Source organism: Haemaphysalis longicornis, unplaced genomic scaffold (assembly GCF_048455015.1).
Source record: "Haemaphysalis longicornis isolate Haplotype H1 unplaced genomic scaffold, Haemaphysalis longicornis Haplotype H1 scaffold_1, whole genome shotgun sequence".
Lineage (NCBI taxonomy): Eukaryota > Metazoa > Arthropoda > Arachnida > Ixodida > Ixodidae > Haemaphysalis > Haemaphysalis longicornis.
Genome location: NW_027526203.1, coordinates 231,397,399 through 231,409,817, shown reverse-complemented (window position 1 = coordinate 231,409,817; position 12,419 = coordinate 231,397,399). Strand labels below are relative to the sequence as shown.

Here is a 12,419-nt window from a genome sequence, read left to right as displayed (position 1 = left end):
GATCAGGGAAAGCAGCGAACGGATGCTCAAAATGATAGACGATAAGATCGACAAGCTAATTGAGGCACTGAGGTCCAACATCCAACCGATGGCTCAGACCCAAACGCAAAAACAGGAGCAAGCCGCCCCAGAGATACCAGCACCGATGAGGAAGGAGGAAACAGCCGTCACCGAAGAAGAAGCCACGAAGAGCAACATCGAGAGCGACGAAGAACACCCCACGGAACCCAGCAACAAGAAAAGGATCATCGAAAACACCAAGGAAAGAAGACTCATGGCACGTCTCGACCGCATGGACAGGGAGCGCGAACAGCTAGCAAAAACGACGAAGGATAAGTTTAGCAAGATGGAGAAAACGCTGCAGGATCTGCAGAGCGGAATGAGGCAGATGCAAACCCAATTGCAAACATTCATGCAGAGCATGGAATCCCAAACGCAAGCGTTCATGCAAAACGTGGAGACCCAGATCAACACTAAATTGCAACAATTATGGACCCAACAACACCAAGTACAAGGACCAAGCCAGACCGAAAGACAGTAAAAGACCAGAAGCCGGACAGGGACCTCCTAATCTGGCAATGGAACTGTAATGGTTACCAAAGTAAAAGGGCAACGATAATACAACACCTAGAAGGGATAGACAGGAAACCAGACATCTTCATGCTTCAAGAAACGCACTGTATAGAAACACCAAAACTACCAGGGTACAGAGCACACGCCAAAGCTGCAAAGACACTGAGCGAAAACAAGACGGGAGCACACAGGCCTATCGGTGGGGTGTGCACGTTCGTCCGTAAGGGCATCGTCTTCGTCGAGCACGAGCTGAACACCGGCAACTGGACCGACAGCTGCGCGGTGGAGGTGATCATTGGGAGGAGGACGAAGACAAGCACACTCGCCGTAAACGTGTACAGCAGTCCGAGGCACAGGAAACAGAAGTTTCGCACGCTCATGCAGAAAGCGCTAAGAACGATAAAAAAAGGAACGGTAGTAATCGGGGGCGACTTTAATGCACCACACTACGATTGGGGCTACGACAAGACCACCGAAAAAGGAAGAGACTTAATGCAAGACGCGACGGACGCAGGGTTAATACTGATCACGAACCCTGAGACCCCAACGAGAACGGGCACATCGGTCGCCAGAGACACCACCCCGGACCTGACGTTCGTAAGGATCGAAGGCAGAGGGGACGCGACATGGAAGAACACCAAGATCGATCTCGGCAGCGACCACATGATCATAGAGATACGAGTCCCACTCGGAAACGACACAAGCCAAGAGAAAAAAAAACACAAATACACGAACTGGGAAGAGTTTCGCCGCCACCTCCCAACTCAGCACGAGAAAATAGAGGACATAGACACGTGGGCAAAAGCGATCGTGGAAGCAACCGAGGAAGCAATGATTGAGATAGAGACAGACGGAAACGTGCACACGATGGATAGCCGACTGGCCCACCTCATCGAAGCAAAGGAAGCCTTAAAAAGAAAATGGAACCAACAACGTACGAACAGAAAGCTCAGAAAAAAGATCGCCGAAATTAACAGAGAGATAGAAAAACACAGCAGGGAGCTCGGCAAACAACAGTGGGAACAGACATGCAGGGAGGCGGACGGACAACTCCACATGGGTAGAACGTGGAGACTGCTCCGACACCTCTTGGACGAAACCCAAACCAAGGGCGAACAGCAGCATAAACTCGGCAAAATCATCCACAAGGCGATCGCGAAGGACGGGGAGGACGAGGTGAAGAGAAAACTCGACGCCAAATACCTCCCGGTTTCCCCGAAAGAAAAACACCCAGAATATCAGGGAACGGAAAACGCCGAAATAGACCGGGACATTGAAGAATGGGAGGTACGAAACGTCATGCAAGACCTCAATAGAAGATCGGCGGCGGGACCCGACCGAGTAAGCAACAAGGCACTACGAAACCTCAACGACGCAACGGTCGCGGCACTGACGGAGTACTTCAACAAATGTTGGAGGGCCGGAAAGCTACCGCGCCGATGGAAAGAAGCCAAAACGATTCTAATACCGAAGCCGGGCAAACCACCCGGCGTCGAGAACCTAAGACCGATATCGCTGACGTCGTGTGTAGGCAAACTGCTCGAACACGTACCCATGAACAGGTGGCAACACTACCTCGAAGAAGCAGAACTATACCCGGACTCGCTCATCGGGTTTCGGAGTAAGCTAGGGACCCAAGACGCTATGCTACAGCTCAAGAGAGAGATCGTAGACTACGACATCAACACCAACGACAACAGAGCAATACTGGGCTTGGACCTGCAGAGTGCCTTCGATAAAGTTCGGCACTCGGCGATCCTTGCCCAGGTATCGCGCCTGAATCTGGGAAAAAGATCGTACAACTACATCAGAGACTTCCTTACCGACCGCACAACCCGAATCTGCGCGGGAGACCTACAACTACCAGAGAAGACACTAGGCAGCGAGGGAACGCCGCAGGGAGCGGTAATCTCACCGCTGCTCTTTAACCTAGTAATGATCGGGGTCGCCAACCGACTGCAGAGTGTCGAAGGGGTACGACATACAGTCTACGCCGACGACGTAACGCTATGGGTCACCGGCGGAAGCGACGGCCACATCGAGAGCAAACTACAAGAAGCACTGGAAGCAGTAGAAGACCAGCTGAGGGGCTCGGGACTGGTATGCTCCCCCGCAAAGTCGGAACTCCTAGTGATCCCGCCCAAGGGAGCGAGGCGCAACAAGCAGCCCACCAGAGACGGCGACAATATAACAGTAAGAACACAGGGGGGACTCACCATTCCCCAAGTAAGCAGGATCAGAGTCCTAGGAATGCTCATCGAACGCAGCAGGGTCAACGGAGAGACGGTCTCCAAACTCGACGCCAAGACCGGCGCGGCGATGCGACTCATAAGAAGAGTGTCGAGCAGAAGAGGTGGGATGAAAGAGGAACGACTCGTAAGACTCGTTCAATCCTTTGTGGTCAGCCACGTCGCATACGTCGCCGCCTTTCACAATTGGCGGCAGTGCGAGCGGAAGAAAGTCGACGCGATGCTGCGCAAGGCATACAAGTCGGCGTTGGGGCTCCTAGGAGGCACGAGCACGCAGAAGCTCGAAGCCCTCGGACTCCACAACAGCCTGGATGAAATAGCGGAAGCCCAGCAGACGGCGCAGTTCACAAGACTATCGGAAACCAAGACCGGCAGAGAAATACTACGACAACTAGGCGTCAGCGTCAGAGAAGATCTGCAGACGGGGGAGCAGATACCGCGGGAGACGAGCAAACGCATCGTCGTAAGCCCGATCCCACGGAACATGAACCCCACGGAACATGAACCCAACGTTCAACAAGGAAAGAAGACAAGCACGGGCTAAAGCGCTGATAGCACTTCACTCAAACGACGAAGGGGCGGTATTCGTGGACGCGGCCAGCTACAAAAACATCAAAGGCGTCTTCAGCGTCAGCGTGGTCGAAGCCAAGACTGGCGAGACCAGGCTTGCGGCAAGTGTGAAGACCAAGTCGCCGAACCAAGCCGAGGAAGTGGCGGTGGCACTCGCCATCGCGGACCCAAGAACAAAGACGGTGCTGTGTGATTCGCGAACGGCAGTGCGCAATTTTTCGAAGAACCGGGTGAGCTGTGCGGCCGCGCGTATTCTACGCAAGGCCGAAACCAACAGCGACAACGACGGTGTGGTAATTAAGTGGTTCCCCGCACATGCGGGCGAAGGGGTGGCGAGCTCGCTGGGGCTCGCCAACCACAACGAGACGGCCAACGCCGTGGCGCGAGGATTAGCCGGCCGTGCCACGGGAACGGCGGTCGCCGACGAAGTGGATCGCCCCGACAAGGACACCATGACCAGTTACAGCGAGGTGATCTCATGGTATAGACTAGGAAGACGAACGATGGCCCTGCCTCACCCCGGACTGACTAGGGAAGAGGCGGTTGTGCTCCGTCAACTGCAGACAGACTCAGTGATTACCCCAGTGCTAGCCAAGCACATGTGGCCGGAGGTTTACGTGACTGATGTGTGCAGACTGTGCGGGAAGGAGCGGGCCACGCTGGCCCACATCCTTAAAGACTGCATAAGTGCGAACAATGCCAACAATGCCGACGTTCTCCCGCCCCACATAGAGGAGGCGAAGAGATCCAACGACTACGGCGTGCAACGCAAGGCCGTCCAGCAGATTCTAGCGGCGGTCGAGAGGCAGCAACCGGACGGGCCGGAGGCAGAAAGGGGGAACCCGAGTACGCCGAAGGCCACCGGGAGCGACTCTCGCCGCTAAGAAGACGTCCGGCCTCGTCGACCCCAGACTCCATCCGAAGAGGGTGGGGTAGGGGTTACTGCAGGAAGCTTAATAAAGTTGTCCTCTCTCTCTCTCTCTCGTCGGGAGTGAAACATACAAATGTCAAAGACTACTCCAGAATGAGAGACAAGTCCGTTTTGGATTACCTTGACATAGCTTACGAAAACTTTCAAGGTAACAATGTCCGGCATTTATGGGAAATGTTTAAGGAGCACTGCAAATTTTGTTTAAAATCCTTTATACCTGATAAGAAAAAACGAACAAAAAAGGTCAATCTATGGGTTAACCGGGAAATTATTCACTTAAAACAGCGAATTAAACGTATAAAGAAGACTCGCAGTCCTGATGGTGACGTCTCAAATAGGTTATTGTCTGAACTTTCAAGCAGCATGAAATCTGCAAGGAAACGGTATTTTGGTGAAAGTTTGCCGCAGTTCATTTTAAACGACCCAGGAATGTTTTGGAATCACATCCGTAATGCACGTTAATCGGTTGATCAATTATTGGTTGATGGCAAGATTGAAACATCTCGTCACTCCATTGCTAATACTTTCAATTCCTTTTTTCACTCTGTGTTTTCAAACGATCAAGGTGATGAATTTTTTCTGGAGGCTGTTTCTGAACAATTGAGCTTGTCTCTTTCGAAGGAGTTTTTGAAATGCTTCTGCGATTAGACCCTAAGTGCAGTACTGGCCCGGATGAAATCCCGAATGCTTTTCTGCGTCGCTATGCACAATCTTTAGCTCGGTTTTTAAGTCATTTTTTGTGAATCTCTTCGAACTTCCGTACTGCCGCATGATTGGCTTATGGCTAGAGTTGTTCCTGTTTTTAAAAATGGTAAGCGCTTGCATGTTGACAACTATCGACCAATTTCCTTAACATGCTGTTGTTGCAAGATCATGGAACATATTGTAGCTAACCATATCCTTAATGTACTGGAAAAAAATAAAAAATTGAGTCCCTTCCAGCATGGTTTTAGAAAGGGATTTTCTACCGTTACGCAGTTGGTTACCACCGTTCACAATTTTAGTTCAGTCTTAGATCAGTCCGGGCAAATAGATGTTTTGTTTTTAGATTTAAGCAAAGCATTTGACAGGGTTCCTCACAGCAGCCTTCTCTTCAAACTTAAAGCAGCAGGAATTCCACTAACACACGTAAATTGGGTTAATTCATATTTAAAAGATCATACGTAATTTGTAGATATCGACGGTACCTGTTCCTCTTCTCTAACAGTGATATCAGGTGTCCTCCAGGGAAGTGTGCTGGGTCCCCTGCTTTTTTTGTTGTATGTTAATGATTTAGTCTGTGGTTGGTGATACTGTGAATGTTGGAATGTTCGCAAATGATATCATGATTTATACGGAAGAGCAGTCTGCTACCGACCAACATCGGCTAGATAGGGCTTTGTGTGACATTTCCTCTTGGTGCGACAAATGGGGCATGAAAGTTAGTACTACGAAAACAGTTCTTTCACGTATTGGCGGTGAGCGCGAACACAGGCGGCGCTGCGAAGCGCGTCTCCGTGACGTCAGCTTAGGGATTCTCGCATTTGTCGTCTGCTTCACTCAGGCTCGTTCTCCCTGCTGTTTCTTTGCGCTCGGTCAACGTCTGATGCTTGCCCGCACCAGAATTGGCGTGTGGGTAACTTTTTATCATAACAATAGGCTTAAAATTGCATACACTAGCTCATGGTGTCAATTAGAGTATAGTTTTGGATACCGCTACGGGAGAAACATTGCCGGCGCCACCCCATTCCTTGCGAAGCCGGTCCTGTGTGGAGCGCGAAGAGTCGGAGCTAGGCGTCAGCTTCTCATGTAAGCATTCGAACAAAAGGAACAGTCAGCTGCTACTAACCGACAACAGCGAAAATGGAAGACCAAAACAAATTCTAGGCCTTCAGGACTGTCGGCTTTGGCAGAAGGCATCACGATTCCCGGTAATCATATGTAAGGTAAAACAGTTTTTACAATCTTGCCGAACACTCGAACGCGTTTTGTCACATCACTTTCCGTTGTCAAGGCATGAAAGTTTGCCGACATGCACTATAGACTGCAAAAACTGTAGGTTGAGTTCCAAATAACCCAGTGTGTATATACGCGCAGGCTGATTTTATACCAGGCATCTAACCAGTATGGAGGTAAATTTATAGTAACACATAGTATATGTTTGCTAAGACCTGGAGGGATATTCCGGAACATTTTGCACAGCCATATCTTCCCGATATTCGGATATGCATTATAGGAAAACTGCACTCAAGAGGAGGAGGGGAAAACTTTGTTTAACAATTAAATCGATCTGGTTAGTGGGCCGGGTCCTCAGTCCTGGACAAGAGAGTAAAAGTAATTTTCTTCAAATCATAGAACGCCATCCCTAGTAGAATAGGATTTGTTCTTCGCGCCTGGAAGGGTTGAAAAGCAACAAAGAGCTACTTGGAATTCTTCTTCGGTTTCGAGTCTTGTAATATATGCAGGTATACTATTTATTACGTTAGTTAGCGAGTATATCACGCCTTCAACACCGTAATCATGTCATCATTGTTCGAGTTGAGAGTCAGTTAGTTATGATAACGACATAATTACGATAGAAATTCGGAGCACAAAAGCCGCCTTCGAGTACTGTGGACCACGTTGTTTAGGGCGCGATCGCGGTGGCGTAGCACAAACTTTCTCATTGTATTTGCATGTGAATAAACAAAGCACGCTGCGGATATGCACCTTCTTGCATGCAGCCGTAATGAAAGCCAATTTGTGAAGAAAGGACTGTATGCCATACAAAATGAAGGAAATATCCACACGACCTTTGTGAGGCTCCCAAACATCCCGAAACCTCCTAATAAAAAGTTGGTGACGGCGCAGAAAAATTAATGCGTTGGGCAGAAAAAAAAAAAGCAAGAAACATTAATTCGATACAAGACAACAACGAAAGAAACAGAAGAAAGCCGCTTTATTTCCTGCTGTGCGATGAGCGTGTAGAGGCCGCTGCTTGGTACGTAGTATTAGACTGTTGAGTCTTCATAGGAGCATCTCAAAAATACTGCAGGGAAGCCTACGCATTTTGAATACTTATCAAGAAGCTCTGATCGCTGATCCTCGCGAATAAGCAAGAAAGGACGAGTTACACACGATCTTCTGACCGATACTCTGAAGAAAGTTGTTCTCTATTTCTTCGTGTGTTGCAAACTTGTGGGGGATGCAGCTTCAAATTATTCAGATGCGTCAGAAGCTGGCAAAATAACTGAGTCGCTAGAAATACGCTTTTTAACGCACTACAGCAACGAAGCGGGCGATTTCTAGCCCAGGCACTGTTACCCCTCACAAGCGGAGTGTAGCAGACGACAGCGGCGCGAATCCCTAAGCCGACGTCAGAGCCAGGGGGCGCCACTCAAAGATCTCACCGCCAATAACCAAAAAACGAAACCCCCTAATTTTTAGGTACAAAATTAAAAACACCTTAACCGAGGAGATTAATAACTTTAAATACGTGTTGTATTGAACTCTAAATTAGATTGGAATGACCACGTTCGGCATGTAACTTCCTCAGCACTAAAAAGAACTTGGTTTTTTTGCGGCATAAGCTTAGAGGTGCACCTAGTAACGTTAAGCTTCTAGCAAACAATTCTATAATTAGGCCTAAACTGGAGTACGCAGCAGTTGTTTGGGACCCGTACACGAACAAAAACATTAACGAATTAGAGAAGGTGCACAGGAGGGCTGTTCGTTTTATTTATAAAAAATATAAAAGAACTGATTCTCCGTCATGTATCATGGCACTGAACAATATTGAACTGCTACACACTAGACGCGAAACTGCCCGCTTAGCTTTTCTAGGATCTCTAATTAACTGTAAGACTGGATTATCACCCACCCCATTAATTAGTCAGTTAGCAACGGGGAAAACACGACATATACATAGCCACAGTGTATCCCCATACTTTGCCCGAACAAATACTTTTAAGTTTTCATACTTTCCACACACGGTAGACGACTGGCACAAGTTGCCAGAAAGCATTTTTAGTGGAAATTTCATGAAAGCCCTGCATGAACAGTTTAGCAACTTTTATTTCTTGACGTTTTGCGATTTTAGCGATGCTTCTCTTTTATTGGGATTGGAAACCCTGTTATGCCTGTACGAAAATTTAAATGTCACCGTGGCCTGTTTATGTCGTATGTCTCCAAGTGAATTTCGAGTTGATGTCACTCCATTGTTTTTATTGCATTGTACAGGGGTGAGACAGCCGAATCAGATTTGGGAGCAGTTTTTGGAGCAGCGAAATCTCGATTTTGGAGCAGAAGAACCTTGATTTGGAGCAGAATGATGACATTTATTACGTCACCTTAGGAGTCTAAAAATCAAATTTTTGGCAACTCGGGGGGGGGGGGGGGGTGCACTTTTTAATGGGTTTTGAACGTATATAACACTGAAACAGCCTTTCAATCAAGTTTTCTCTACTAGAGTATCACAAGGCACGAACTGCTCTACCTTTTTACAAGCCATTTATAAATTCTTAGGCTCTATGCATAGATAGCATGGAGTGCCGTTGAAAACATCGAATCAAAAACTAAGCAATCGTAAGGCATTTTCATTATCATGTGAATGCTGAAATTATTGTTTTTGTAATGCCAGACTCGGCTTTACACACAATTTAATTGTAGATGCATGGCAAAAGTTGCGCAAAGGGAGGTGGCAATCTTCGCACCCCACCAGCCCTCCCATTTCATTCCCCAAGGTGCGCATTCACTACGATCGCAATTTGAACAACGTTGGTACGTTTAGCCACCTTCCTCTTGGCATTAAATTTCACTTCAGATAGATAAACCATTATTACTAGCGTGAAATAATAGCCCTTCCCGCTATCGGCCACTGCTTGAACATTTTGCGGCGATGTAGCCTGCGCAGCCACTTCTGCAGTGTCGATCGTCTCATTTCCGCCACTCGCAAGCTCGCTGTCAAAGGCAGCAATAACTCAGCGCTTTATTATAACACCGCAATGAGTCCGAAATTTCACTTCAAGCACGCACCGCGCTTCTCACTCGGGGCCGAAACACGCCAAATTCACGGGCCCCACGTTGTTTTCGATGAAGTCCCGTTCTTCGAGTCACGCAACTTCCCTCAACAGATCAAACGACTAAATGAAAACCCAGCCACCCACATAACCAAAACCACAGTAGAAATCGGCGAAGAGCACTCTGCCTGAACCACGAGCAACTGCTTCGCCCGACGACCATGTTTTCACCACACCAAGATGGCGGCGCCCAGTAATGTCGTTCTGGAGATACGGCACTCCGAAGATTGCCGTCTTTTCATCAATTTTCATTAGTAGTTTGTCGCCTGAGTCCACATAGGTATTTTTTCCACAGGACTTAGAAATTGTTTTCCATGGGAAAACTTTAAAAAAACTCAATGTGCAACCCGACATGGTGACCTTCGAAAAAACTAAAACTATCTTGGGGACAATTTTATGCGGGTTTTTATTGTATGATCAATCAATTAAACCTTTATAAACAGGATCACCTTGGGGGTGCTGGAAAATTATGCCGTCAGTAAGCATTTTTCCCCACTCAAACTGACGGGAGCGTTAAAATCCTTGGCTCTCAGACTGTTTTGGAGCAGCCTGGCGCAGGAAAGCAGATTTGTATCAAAAGTGCACAATATGCGCAGCTGTCTCACCCCTGATTGTATAGTATTGCATTATATGTGCGTGTACAGGTCCGCGCAGAAGTAAACGGAGCACGGGAGCGGTGGCCGAACTGCATCGCTGCGCCGTGCATGGGCGCCGACGGGAACCATGGAGCGCCGGTCAAAGAGTGTGTTCGCACTGCCCCCGCCGCCCTATCTGATATGTTTAATCACCGCTCTGCTGGCGTGTCATGCTCGGCGAGACGGTCTTCAAAAGGCAGCGCTGGGCTATAGAGTGGCGCTGGTTGCACTGCCGCTCGCAGGCATCAGCGGCGACCGAATCCGCTGCTCACGAGTTGGACGAAGCTGCACACGCCCGGAAACGGGCCTTGTTGCGCGCTGTAAAGGGCGGCATAAAATTGTAGGCCGCTGCGGGTTGGCATAGCATGTCATAGCGATATAATTAATTGTAAGCCGGCAACAAAATTGATATGTACAATATAGAAAGCACATTCACAAACATATTCGTTGTTCGGAAAAAAATCTGGCTTCCGAGATTTTTTTTTTTTAATTTTGGGTTTGTCCCGAGAGTTTGCTGCCGGTCAGTCCACCTCTGTTCTGAACAATGGGGAATAAAAAAATGTCTATGCGGTGGAAATTCTGCATTACAGAACACTGTAATGAATAGGTGCAATCGTTGCCTGCTATTACAGCGTGCCTCATAGGGCGCATATTTGGTTGTCGCATTAACCCTTTCACTCACGCTGACGAGGATAGCCGTCATAAGATTTTGTACCAAATTAACCAATTAAGAGTATGGTTGCCATCGGTCATGACCACTATCCTAGTCATTGGTCATTTTGGGGCCCGGAAGGTACTTTTTTGCAAGCCACTGGGGTTATGCGGTGAAGTCATCTTTTAATTCACTGCGGAGTTTTATTTAAATCTGCAACACTTTCTTAACTAATATAAGGTGCTCGATAAAAATAACTACGTCAGTTTTAATGCGACAAAATAATATGCGTCCTATGAGGCCCGCTGTAACGATTGTACCTGTTCTTTACGGTGTTCTGTAATGCAGAATTTCCACCGCATGGAATTTTTTTATTTCCCTTTGTTCAGAACAGACCTGGACTGATCGGCAGCAATAGCTTGGGACAAACCCAAAATTAAAGAAGAAATCTCATAAGCGAGATTTTTTTTTTCCGAACGAAAATATCTGTGAATGTGCTTTCTATATTGTACATAACAATTTTGTCGCCGGCTTAAAATTAATATATGCTATGCAATTAAAATGCTATTGCAAACCACGGCGGCCTACCATTTTATGCCGCCCTTTACAGCGTGCAGCAAGGCACGCTTCCGGGCGCGCGCAGCTTCGTCGAGCTCATGAGCAGCGGATTCGGTCGCCGCTGATACCTGCGAGCGGCAGTGCAACCAGCGCCCCTCTATAGCCCAGCGCTGTCTTTTGAAGACCGTCTCACCGAGCATGACATGCCAGCAGAGCGGTGATTAAACATATCAGATAGGGCGGCGGGGGCAGTGCGAACACACTCTTTGACCGGCGCTCCATGGTTCCCGTCGGCGCCCATGCACGGCGCAGCGATGCAGTTCGGCCACCGCTCCCGTGCTCCGTTTATTTCTGCGCGGACCTGTACATTCCTTTTGTTTTGCCGTCCTGCTTGGACCATTTACTTGGTCTGCAGTATTGTGTAAATAAATAAATCTGTTTTTCGCAAAGTTGTGGAAGTGGGAGTGGTGAGTGTGGCAGGCATCAAGGGTTTCTTATGAGTCATTAATGGCAGACGTCCCAGGGTTTTGTGCTTAAATATGCATCAAAACAGTGAACTGAATGAAGGTGGCTATGCAGGCTAGTTGGGACTTCATCGTCGAAATTTTGGTAAAATGTCAAGCATGACTCAAGGAAAGGATAGAGACAGGAAAGAGCTTCATCAACAAAGCTTAATTTCCCTCTCAGAGTGATTACAAAGTAAACAAAACCCGCATGCGACACTGGTTTAACAGCACATGTAAAATGCAATTACAACTGCTGCACACTTCACATTAATCATTCAGTAATCTGCCTCCCATCTTTATCACATATGCCTCAAGGATTTCTTGTTCCTGTTTTGTGCCATACAACTTCAGCACTCTCATCATATCAAATTCTGGCATGCAGCCACCTGGCGTGCATTGAGTCTTGGAGTGGAGCACCAAACCGGTTTCTGTTCCATTCGTCATCAATGCGGCATGCTCCCACCACCGCCTGTTAGGGCAGTGCCTTGTCTGCCCTATGCACCATCAAGATACATTGAAATACGAACAACAAAGCACGTGACTTTCAATACATGCTGTGCATCATGGTAATGGGCTGTGTAGCCACAGTAGGACCAAGTTACAAGAATTAGTGTCCAACGTTTCCATGTAAATGTTATTTGAGAATGTTATTTGCCGCATTTGGTGCGGGGTGGTTATCAAACTTTGTCGCTGTGTAGGATCAAGCAGA

General features: G+C 47.8%; 1 protein-coding gene across 1 annotated transcript; it reads left to right on the top strand.

Annotated features, from left to right (window-relative positions):
• Nucleotides 1-1,440: 1,440 nt before the first annotated feature.
• LOC144158149 (uncharacterized) lies at nucleotides 1,441-4,276 on the top strand. Its single transcript, XM_077688810.1, is given in 2 exon segments — nucleotides 1,441-3,312; nucleotides 3,314-4,276. Coding segments are annotated over 2 exon segments (2,835 nt in total).
• The last annotated feature ends 8,143 nt before the right edge of the window (nucleotides 4,277-12,419 follow it).